The sequence below is a fragment of the Carcharhinus amblyrhynchos genome, chromosome 31 (assembly GCF_965287045.1).
Source record: "Carcharhinus amblyrhynchos chromosome 31, sCarAmb.v2.hapA, whole genome shotgun sequence".
Lineage (NCBI taxonomy): Eukaryota > Metazoa > Chordata > Chondrichthyes > Carcharhiniformes > Carcharhinidae > Carcharhinus > Carcharhinus amblyrhynchos.
In genome coordinates, this window is record NC_137354.1 from 12,455,190 (window position 1) to 12,467,601 (window position 12,412).

Consider the following 12,412-nt stretch of genomic DNA (forward strand, 5'->3'; position numbering starts at 1 on the left):
CACCAAAAGCTCGATACGTACACAAGTCACGTCTGATCAAGCCATGTCCAAGGATATCTCAATGGAAAATACTAGATGCATTCTCATAATCACAGACCAGCTATATGGGCCTGGAATAGAGCCCCTTTATATTCAAAATGGAATGATGTGGAGGCAAAGGACTTGCATGCGCCACCAATAATATCTGGCACTTTGGGGAATTGAGCCAGATGGTAAAAGTGCTCTTGGCTGGCTTCCATGGAGAAATTACTGAAATCTGTGGCTTGAACAAGCAACGTGTCTCTTACCTGAAGAGTGCATTCATGCACTACAGATCATGAGGTTTCACAAGTAGCTCCTGTTGATTGGAAAGATCAGCCTTTGTGAACTGGCCCTGTCCTCAGACTGACTTCAGTGCTTGGCTGAAGGAGATGACTCAGTTCTGTCACTGCCTCACCAGTGATTCTTCAACTTCTCGGGTGCTTAAGCCTTGTACATTGCCTTGACTGTAATACCCAGCCGGCAATATAATAATATGCCTGTGTCCTGCTTCTGAAGTGTACAGACAACTGTTCTTTACGCTTCTTCCATATCTCCATAACCTGCGGGTGAATAAAGATATCCAGTGGGACACATTTAGGTAAAAGCGAAATACTGAGTTCTGAAAGGCTGGCAGTGGTCAGCAAGTTAGGCAGCATCTGTAAGGAGGGAAACAGATTTAATGTTTCTAGCTGATGACCTTTCCTTTGAACGTTTTGATCTTCTTTAGGTTTGGCCACTTCTCTTGGAAACACACACAAAAGGGAGAAGGAGTGCAGCTTTAAGAAGCTTCAGTAACTTCTGCAGCAAAAGCAAAGGGAACAACAAAGTGGAGAAATCATGGAATCTGTTTACAACTAGCTACAGTTGCCAAGCAGGGTTCCCTTTAAACAGACAGCCAAACATAGCTGAAAGGCCCACCAACTAGCAGCCATTTAATAATATAAAAGCAATGCTGGTAAGGTCTTGAAAGCTTAATATTGGACAGTTGGCTAATTTATATGCAATTTAGGCACCCTTAGCTTGGTAATGCCAGGCACATAGCTTCTCAGAGCCATGCGCACTTTCTGACTGTACAGTGTGGCAGGTTTCCATCCCAATAGTGCAGAACCATGACCATACGCAGCTGTACTTACCAGCACCAGCCATCACTTGATCGACCCCAGAAGAGTTACTCCTGGTACAAGAGTTCCTGGTGCTGATTACATTTCCACTGATTTGATTGAAGAAGAGGCCTTTATTTTTACCAATTCATTGGCAGGTTTGCAAACAGTTTCTGGGCAACATAGAGGCAAAGCAGCGGGGGTTCACTGAATTATGTTTTGTGACTGAGGAAGATTAGGACCATTAATGTTCGCACCCCACTGTCCTTGCCATATGTTGACTCTGCAAAGGCAGCCAGAGCTATTCATCCCCAGGGTGTTTTTAATGCTTAAACTATATGTTATCAGACATTTTCTTTTAAGTGCTTGTCTTGCAATGGAATTCTGTGATAGTCTTTTAAGACGAAGGAAACCTTGATACTAGACAACTACCTAATCTGCTGTGTTCTCAAATTATAATACATAGCAATTTAATTTTAAAACTGGAACAAGAAATGTTTTACTTTATAAACTGAGATTGTGCTGCTGTTTCTGAATCGAAAAATGGCAAGCTTCAGACAATGGTTTTGTTAACATGACAATGACCCCACTGAAGCATCTAAATATAAAATAAAACATCACAGAAATTCCAAACAAGAGCTTTAAGTATTCTGGTCTTGGAGAAAAGAAGTTAATTGTGAAGTGGAGGGGGGGTGGATAGCATGTTGACTCATTAGTAAGTTAGTTCAAAGGCAACTCTACCCTCTTGGAGACTTTTTAGAAAAAAAATTTTTTAAAAATATAATTTACTGCAAAACAAGAAGCCCCTCAGCCAATTCTGTGCAGCTGCACCATAAAGCAGTCCGGTATGTTGAAAGACTGTATTTTATTCAACAGCAGGGGATGCCATTAATTCTTTTTCATGCAGTTTTGCTGAGTGGATATATTAAAGTTTAAGCATGCAAGCTTCCCACTGTTGAGATCAGTCAGCACAGCAGCGAAGCAGTGTTCCTAACTGGCTGACAGGCTATTCCTGTTGATTGTTTTATATTTTATTTCTTAATATTATTCTGTTGTTTAAAATATTCTGCTAAAATTATATCTGTAGCTCCAAAGAGCATGCTGCCATTTATTTCTGGGTCCACCAAGAACAATTGCCTTCCAATTAGCTTCAAGGTGTCTACACAGCAGTCAGACTATGCAGCCATAGAAAGGAGGAACTGATTGCACACTGCTCCAGTTTAGCAGCAGAATAATACACTGCCATGGTTCTGCCTTAACAAAATAACTGACAAGACTGACTGGCAGGGGAAGACCAGCTCGTCCCTCTAGTCTACCCAGCAACATGATCATTGGAACATCGTGAATGAACCACTCCTTCCCTCCTACCCACCCTCAGGGCCATATAATCACCGAGAGAGGAAATTTTAAAAAGCCCAGAGCCCACACAGGGAAAAATGCCCCTCTGACCCCTCTGGCGATTGATGCCCATCCTGGTTCAACATCTGACAACAGTGAGCAACAGCATGGATGATCCACTAGGATATTTTCAATTTAAAAATATCAGCCTCACTCTACTCCCACTGCCTCCAAACTGTATTATTGGTGTAAATTATTTTAAAGTAACTCTAATGAAACTGCTCTCCTCTTCCAGCAAGTAAAGCCCTCTACTTCTGGAAACCTTAGTTACACCTCATATCACCCACTTCATTATTTCTCAGGCGGACTCTGTAGATTTCATTTGCAGTCTCCCTTTTGAGCTTGCACTCATTTGTGCAGTCACTAATGAATGGAAAGAACACAAATCTGTGGGGTAGGGACAGACTACCCAGAATATACCCAATTTTATCCATTTTGTTCTATCAGTGGATCCTACTGATTCCTCCTGAACTTGGACAGATTGAACAATTATACTTAATTTTTCCAGTTGCGTGTGCAATCTCCCATACAATTTGTCACATTTTCTGACCTGTAAGATTTGGGAATGCTACTGCCTGTATTGTTAAATTAGATCTCTACACAACCCATCAGTAAGAAGCTCAGAGGAGATGACTGAGGATTTTATCGGAGAGCCAATTATGAACATTTACTACTTGAGATGTAAAAGAAAATGGTGAATTTTAATGTTCATTAAGATGGGTGAATATCAGTGCTGGCAGTGAAACATTTTCCACTTTAAGCACCCTGGGTTGTCATTAAGCATTCCAAGCTTGGCTATAGTATAGCCAGGTGTAACGTAAATCAAAGATATGTGTTGAGCTGTGAAATACGATTTATTTCCTATAGCAGAATAGCCTGACAACTCTCAGCTAACAATTACAAGTGAGTTATGATTACCAGCTGAGTGGGATATAGATCATATCCCACAGCTCATCATCTGCTTGTGCTGCTCATTTTAAGTAATTAAAAATCATAAAAAGTTAGGTATAAATGTAAATTTGACTTCCACTAAATTGATGCCCACGCTGTGGAAGGCATCCAAAACCATCACTAATTTTCATCCCGTGTTGCTGTCTGTTTTGGATTGTGACTTTATTTTCATGAAATATGGAAACGACTTTAGTGCCATGACCATATTATTTGACAATGCCGGAGCTCAAATCTGAGAAAAAGGCTGCAGGGAATGCCTCCTATTTTTCCACACAACTGCTATCTTTGTGACCTAAGTGAGGCAGCTGGCTTTAATGCCTTTCTTGCCCTGATTTATGGGCAGTTTTGATCAGCATACTAGTATCCAGACAGTGAAAAGTTGACACTGCCCAAATCTGTTCTGCGTAGGGCTACATATAGCAGGTAGAGAGTCAAGAGTCTCCAATGTAGGGCTCAATTCTGAGCTAATTTGAACCACACTGAACCATTTGTTTGTTTTTTTTAAGCAGGGTAAAGTTGCCTTTTGACTTGATGAGATTGTTCAGAAATGCCAATAGAAATTATTTTTTTTGTAACCGGGATTATATACAATCAAAATGTGTTTTCAATCTTCTGTGTTTTTAAAATGAGCTGGTGAAAATTAGTGGAATTTTAGCTGTTACTCATTTTAAAACCAGTTCTATGAAAAAGTTTCAGTGACGTAGATAATGTAGAAAACAAACATTTGTCTTGCTTTATGTCATAGTTCCAGGTTGGTGTTTTGAGCTATTTTTGTTTTGTTTAATGATTTTCTACATATGCCAGCGACCATAATCCCTTCTGTGTGATCTGCTCCTTTTAATAAAATGTTGTTTTAGATTTTTTAGTGCGGTTTCAGGAGTCCTACCCCTCTGTGTCCCTCTCCAGCTGCTAACAAACATGTGGTTATAGGCTGCACTGTAAAGCCTGTACCCCTGGATGAGAACATGTCAAATTTATTAGTAACCATCACTGATATGAATTCAGAAATTGCTCAGAGTGATATAAACAGGTGAACACTTTCATCACTGACATTTCAATGTCAGAAACAATTTTGACACCTTCTTGAGTATAGCATAGACAATAGTCAGCATTCATTCACTGGTGTAAACAAGTCATTGTCCAGACTATGGAATCCAAAATCTTTAAAGACCAACTAAGAGGCTCACTAATTTAACTTGAAGTACACAACTGAGGCATTCAAATCCAGTGAGGTGATGATTCATGATGCAGGTCTTCTCAACATACTGGTTTAAGAGAATTTCTTATCAAATATGCACACTCTGTAACATATTCAATTCAGTCACTGCTTATGTGAAATAATTCATGCTTGTTTGCCATTTGCACTCACATTTAAAAGGATGTTTTAATAAAAGTAATCTTCTTAGCCAGTTCCTTGGGATCGAGAATGACTTGCTTCCACTGCAGTTCAATGGGATTTGAGATGGGTGCTCCAGCACACAATATGCAGACTCTGGCACATGCGGGGCAGGTGGTGCTTGGATGCTAAGATAGATCAGTTGTTGGGAGGTCAGTGCACTCTCACCAGTGCCTCAACTCCAACTCTGGCATGTTCCCACCAAAGTCTCTCAATGTGTTCTGTGCCATCCTGACTGAATGTTCTGCTTTTCGGTTGGTCACAAGCCAGGAACTCCCATGAGTCTGCAGGGATATTTGATCTCTCTTCAGGGATGCTTTAAAGATGTCTCTAAAGTGTTTCTGTTGCTCACCTGGGAGACTCATACCTTGATCGAGGTCCAAGTTGAGAAGTTGTTTTGGGAGTCTGGTGTTGGGTATCTCTGGAGCAGAGCAATCACTGCTGCCCAGTAAAACATGCCCTTAGTTTTGGGTTTGAAAATACAGACGTGGGATCCAGAGAAGAGACCTTCTTATTGACTCGGCCCTGGTCATTGTTAACTTCTCTGTCAAAATAAGATGGGATGAAAGTAACTACCCTTGACAATAAGGAGCCCAGTAAAACTGGAGTCAGTGAGAGTCAAAGGGTAGAGGATGGGGACTCTGTCCTGGTTGAACTCATACCTAGCACAAAAGAAGATGGTTGTGGTTATTGGAGGTCAATTATCGGAACTCCAGGACATCATTGCAGTAGTTCCTCAAGGAAATGTCCTAGGTCCAACCATTTTGATCTGCTTCATTATTGACCTTCCGTCTATCGAAAGGTCAGAAGTGGGGATGTTTGCTGATGGTTACACAATATTCAGCACAATCTGTGACTTCTCAGATACTGTAACAGTCCGTGTCCAAACTCAGCAAGATATGGGCAATATCCAGGCTTGGGCCATCAAGTGGTAAGTAAATTTTGCACCGCATAAGTGCCAGGCATTGACCATCTCCAACAAAAGAGAATCTAATCATCCCCTGACATTTAGTGGCATTACCATTGCTAACTACCCCATGATCAACATTAGAAACTGAATTGGTCTAGCCATATAAATACTGTGTCTACAAGAGCAAGTTGGAGTCCAGGAATCTGTGCAGCTCACCTCCTGACTCCTCAAACCCTCAGACAAGGCACGAGTCAAGAATGTGATGGAATATTCTGCACTTGCCTGAATGAGTGTAGTTCCAGCAACACTCGAAACTTGACACCATCCAGGGCAAAATTTGCTGATGACACAAAGATGAGTGGAAAAGCAAATCATGTGGAGGGTGTGGAAAGTCTGCAGAGAGATCTGAATAGGCTAAGCGAGAGGGCGAGGACCTGGCAGATGGAGTATAATGTTAGCAAGTGTGAGGTTATCCACTTTGGTAGAAATAATAGTAGGAGGGATTATTATTTAAAAGACGAAAAGCTGCAGCATGCTATGGTGCAAAGGGACCCGGAGGTCCTTGTGCACGAGTTGCAAAAAGTCTGCAGGTGATCAAGAAGGCGAATGGAATGTTGGCCTTTATAGCGAGGGGGATAGAATATAAAAGCAGGGAGGTCTTGCTGCAACTGTACAGGGTACTGGTGAGGCTGCAGCTGGAGTACTGTATGCAGTTTTGGTCGCTGCACTTGTGGAAGGATATATTGGCCTTGGAGGGAGTGCAGAGAAGGTTCACTAGGCTGATACTGGGGGGTTAGCCCATGAAGAGAGACTGAATAGACTGGGTCTGTACTCGTTGGAGTTTAGAAGGCTGAGGGGGGATCTTATAGAGACATGGATAATGAAGGGGCTAGATAGGGTAGAGGTAGAGAGATTCTTCCTGCTTAGAAAGGATAGAAGAACTAGAGGGCGCAGCCTCAAGATAAGGGGGGGGGTGCGGGTTAGATCGGAGTTGAGGAGGAACTTCTTCACTGAAAGGGTGGTGAATCTCTGGAATTCTCTGCCCGTTGAAGTGGTGGAGGCTACCTCGCTGAATATATTTAAGTCATGGGTAGATAGGTTTCTGATGGACAAGGGAATTAAGGGTTATGGGGAGAAAGCGGGAAAGTGGAACTGATCCACTTCAGATCAGCCATGATCTTATTGAATGGCGGGGTAGGCTCAAGGGGCTAGATGGCTTACTCCTGCTCTTATTTCTTATGTTCTTATGTTCCTTCTCCTGTTTTGATGCCTCAATTAGTAAAATCAGTCTACAGGTGGAGCTTCTGGAGTTGATATGTGCTAAGAACTGTTATAATGGTGCTATGGTTAGTTTCAATTCTTCTGAAGGTGGGAGGAAGACAACGAGCTAGAGTTTCCTCTTGAGTCAGCATATTTTTATTTGTATCATAAGTGCTACTGGATTTTAGTTTAATTAATTTCTGCTGAAAGTACGTTTCAACATATAATTTTTTTTTTTGTTTACTTTATTCCAATCCAGTCAAGTCAAATTAAAGCCAATTCAGAGTCCCAACAAGTTGGGACATTCCCGATCCAATCTGACAAGACAGGGCTCTCACTTAATTTTCATGAGAATGAACCAAATGCACCATTTGAGGGTTCAGTGTATGTTGAGAAGATCCTGCTGTCTCTTTTACATACAGCTTAGCACCCTTGCTGATAACGAATGTTGAACGGCCATAACTAAAGCTTGATGTTTGAGTTTACAATTGAGAATAGCTCGCCATAGACCAGCCAGGGTAACTGTGAGGTGGCTCCACGTGGATCCCGACGTAAATCATTCAGAAACTCATCCAGACACAGCTCTCAGATGCAACCTACCACAAGCAAAGTGTTTGTTGCACGAAACATGGCAGATAGAAATTTTCTCTTGACTACTTTTGCATTTTTTTCCTTCAATGTTGAATCTTGCGAGCAGACCTTTTGGACTTGTTTGGCTGTTACATGATCAGCTCTGAATTTTTTTTAACATTTTTATTTTCTTCAAAAACATGATTTTGGTCCAATTATTTTCATTGAAAAATTTCCTAAAACTCACAAATTAAACTGGTGCAAGCTCTTCTGAGCCTTTGGCCTCATTTGTTCTTTTAGATGCTACAGTTTATTTGTTGCCTTTACTGTTCTGTTAGAGAAACATCTCTTGAGTAGATGAAAATACTCTCGCAACATAATTTCAAAACAACTCCAATTCCTTTAGATTCTTATGAAAAAGAACCCTTTCCTTGAGCCTTTTTGCTTTGTGAGTTCTAGTTTGAGCAGAGCTGAGATCTTCTTTACAGATCTGACTAATTCTTTCATGGTTTCAGATCTTAAGAACATCTTCTGAACCTTAGAGCACAGCATCCCACCCCCCTCTTTGGCCTCTCTTTTTAGTCTATTCTTCTGTCTCCTATCTTCTTCTTAGGCCATGTTTGCGAGCTACGTCCCTGAAATCATAGAATTAATAGGAAACCGCAAGAAATATGGTGGTACCTATAGTGCGGTTAATGGAAGAAAGTAAGTATCCCATGCGCCTCTGCTGCCTCTGATGCAGTAGAACACTCTCTGCATGCCATTTTCTTTTTCTGTTTCATGCATGTAGGCAATGTTTGCTCGATACGTACCAGAAATTGCTGCTCTCATCCTTAATCGGAAGAAATACGGAGGGACTTTTAATGCGACACGAGGCAGAAAGTAAGTCAAACTGGACAAGGCATGTTTGTGGTGACCTCTGACCCACAGAGATTTAATATTTTGTTTGCACTGTGATGTCAGATGTTACTGCTAGGATTGTCACACTGTCATTGGAGACATTTGGCTCTGATAAGGCACATGTCACCTTTGTTAACTTTTTTTTGTCGGTGCCTCAAAACAAGAATTCCTATTGTTTTATTAGTCTACAGCACACAAGGTTGAAGAAAAGCATGGCAGCCAGACTATTCCAGCTACCTTGTTTTGGCATTTCCTCCCAAAAAAGGATAACATCATTGTTTAATTTTCATATTTACATTGCATCATTAATTTCTAAATTTCCATTTTAAAGAATATCTAATCTGGCCTTGTTGTCAGTTCTTCCATCACTCTGATATTGTCATCCTTATTTTCTGCGTGCAGCTTTTGTACTTTCCATGTTTCATTAAAATCCATGTGACTCTTCCATGGAAACCATTTCGCGAGAGCTTGCCAGAGGCTCGTCTGTCACCAGCGTTCAGCTCAGTGATACTGTGTGGTCTAAATCCTCGGCCCTAATCTTCAGTCAAGTTCCCGCGTCCCTCCCTTCCCTTCCCTTCCCCCTTCCAAAACTGAAGGCCTCAACCCCCAGCCCTTCAGATCCTTAAATGCTTTTGGCTTGCTTTACGATCTGTCAGCAGCCTGCTTGACTGAATGGGCGTTTTTTTTTGCTTTTAGATAGTCACTGTTTGTTGCTTCTGCTAATTTTTGTCTTTTGTGAATTCCCTCAGATTTTCGACCCCACCTTAATTATCCCACCCTAATTAAAAAACCAGCTCTTTCATCAGCACACAAACTGCCTGGTGGAGGTAACTTCTGTGAAAAAGTTCTCAATTTATGTTCGGTGTAAAGTTTTTAAGACCTTTAGTCACTTGGACTTTGCATCAGTGCTTATATAGCTGGGAAACACTCTGGAAGTCAGTGTCCTTTGTTTTTTGTCTCGTTTCCCCATTAGCAGAAGAAGATTGACGATATGTTATGTTTGGCCAACATTTTGGTTTTCATTTGGAGGCTCATGTTCAGAGAACAAATTGTCAGAACGTTCAGACTCCCTGCCCAGGAGATAAGACCATGTGGTAGCAATTTCCAGTCATGCAATGTCTTAAACCACAGCTGGCAAGTGTGGCTTCTGGCCTCAGCCCCGAAAGCTGGCTGCAGTTCTTGTCTTTCGTATAATTGCAACTTTTTTTTTGTAATGTGAAGGAAGTTGATGCAAAGTGACATTTTATAAACAACTTATTTTCCAACTTTCTAATTTTACCGTATCAACATAGCACTCAACATAAACATTCATTTTGCGCAGCAACAGAATGTCTAAACACCAATTAAGATAGCTCGCCGTTTGTTAGCTGTCATTATTCATAAGTCTTCAGTGATGAGAGTTAGAAAAAAATAAAGCCTGCCATCAGATTATGGAATTGCATTGCTCTGAATCCAGTGCAGCCTAGCAGGCAGCCACTAGTGCAGACTGACATAAGTAGCAAAATCTACTAAAGTGCACCCGCTTTCTGAAATGTCTAAAACTGTTGCATTCTTTAAGAGACTTTACCACAGGACAGCAGCAGCACTTTCTCGAAGGAGAATTATGCCTTTAATGCACTAGAGCAATGAGACAAGGATTAGAGCAGTATACGGAGGTGTGGCTGAGTCTGGTGCTGATGCTGGAGCTGCTCTTTACCTGTCTGCCCTGTGGGTTCTCTGCTGCATGGCTGCATTTGCATGTTAACTCATCCTGGTTTACTCCATTTGTGCTGCGTCTGTGGGCTTTCTGTTACATTGTTTATCCTTTCCTTTTTAACGTAAGTGCTGATTGTGTTTGACTGCTGCCTGTTTACAATGTTTTCGCTCAGTCGGATTGTCCACTAAGGGTTTTAACTTGATTTTTGCCCCTTGAGATGTAAATGTTGAAATATTTGTCAAATTGAAGCACTATGATAACTCAGGTCAGCGCTGTTACATAGTTGCTTCCCAAGCTCTGCCCCATCCCAACAAAAATAAATAAATGGACTGCCAGATATCAGCCACACACATCACCAGGGCGTATGCACACCCCATTCTATGTTTGTCAATCATTGGTTGTGTTTCTGTTTCCTTCCCATTTCCAGAGACACGAAAACATTGATCCACTGGAAAACTAGCATCAGGAAGTTTCTCTCTTTTTCTTATCACTCATATTTTTGGTGTTATCATTCAGGAACAGATGCCCTGTATTGGATTTAAGGGATAAAGATCATGTTCTCCACCATCACCATCCTAGCTCCTACTTGCTTAGTATTCTTTTTACAAGGCTGGCTCTTAACAGAGTCAATGATGTTAGCCTCTGAGTTGTCAGGATGTGACACACATGATTGCCAATAGTATGGAAAGATAATTGCTGCGTCTGTTACTAACAGCAAGCAGAGACGGTCAAGTTCACTGACACCAGAAACACAACTAGGCTCAATCGCTCATTTTATCTCATCACCTTTTAGCTTGGATTTCAGATTTGGGATGAGTTGCAGCACTATTTTATGCTTGCAGCAACCTACAAACTGAAGCTAGTGCCAGTCAGCAGCTCACTATCCGTGGACCTAGTAATCTACTTGGATTTCACAAGTGGTGTGCTGATGACACTTTTAATTTGTACAGGATTTAAGGTATTGTAGGACATCAGAAGACTGGAATGGCAGCAACATACAATGACCAGCTGAACTCCCTGCAAGTTGGCATTTTCAAGGGTACAGGGTGCCATATCTCAGTAATGCTATACCCTTGTCTCTATTAACGTAGAATAATCCTGTCACAGCTTTAATGGCAGAGAATAAAAATACCAGTTTTGCACTAATAAGTAGTTTTAGAACATAGCACTGTAAAAGGAATTGTGTCATCATATGAAGTGTCTGGTTTATTACTACATACAATAAGCATTTTAAACAAAAACTGATTTAAATAAGGATTCTAATTTCAAAGTTTGCATCAAAATTATTTTTTTTCAGTTCTACATATTTTAAATTAATTTCTTGTACTCAAATGCAAGTATGGAATCTGTTCCAAATTAGCCTTTTAATATAAACCTATGAAAAATTAAGATTCAAATAGTGCTACATATTTACAAGGTAGAGGAAGGAAGGTTAGATGGTACCCACTTGAGATTACTGCTCACCTGGACAGTCAGTATTGCACTGAACGCTTTTCTCCATCATAGTAAGTAGTCTCACAACACCAGGTTAAAGTCCAACAGGTTTATTTGGTAGCACAAGCTTTCAGAGTGTTGCCCCTTCATCATACTGCATCACCTGATGAAGGGGCAATGACCCAAAAGCTCGTGCTACCAAATAAACCTGTTGGACTTTAACCTGGTGTTGTGAGACTTCTTACTGTGCCTACCCCAATCCAACGCTGGCAACTCCACATCATGGCTTTCTCCATCATGATAAGGTAAGGGTATTTTTATTGCCTTATTTTGAATCTCAGTCATTTTTTTTGTAACTGAGCATTCGTTTTCCCTCTTTTCCTGGTGGTGGTGGATTTGTATCTGAAATGTTGGCTGCTTGGGGAAAGGGAGGTCCCAGATAATAATCCAACTCACTCCCTAGCTGTTTGGTGTAACGTATTTGTGTATAAAGGTCTTGTGTTTTGCAATTAATGTTGGACAGTTTAAAGGTGTGTGCTGAATTCTGACAGTCCAGTTATGTATTTCAATATTGTTGGATGTTATGTGTCTGGTGGTGGATACATGTCTGAATTTTGCAGAGTATTTTCAGGTGTCCCATCAGATGTCTGGCACACTGGTGGTGGGAATATATCTGAATCTTGCCATGCTATTTGTGAGTATATATTAGGTGTCTGCTGTCTGGTGGTGGGTATATGTCTGTGTCCTGCCAGACTATTTTTGGGTATGCGTCAGGT

The 12,412-nt window shown here is 41.0% G+C and overlaps 1 protein-coding gene across 11 annotated transcripts in view; it reads left to right on the plus strand.

The window, feature by feature from the left end:
- Window positions 1–12,412, plus strand: part of kcnma1a (potassium large conductance calcium-activated channel, subfamily M, alpha member 1a) — a 754,381-nt gene that overhangs the window by 542,048 nt on the left and 199,921 nt on the right. For 9 of the 11 annotated variants that reach the window (XM_080215698.1, XM_080215701.1, XM_080215700.1 and 6 more), the window contains one exon: window positions 8,220–8,311. In XM_080215698.1, the coding sequence (XP_080071824.1) occupies window positions 8,220–8,311 (92 nt within the window). Of the gene's footprint in view, window positions 1–8,219; window positions 8,312–8,396; window positions 8,489–12,412 lie in introns of all 11 variants that reach the window. The other 2 variants (XM_080215699.1, XM_080215707.1) reach the window with 1 other exon arrangement.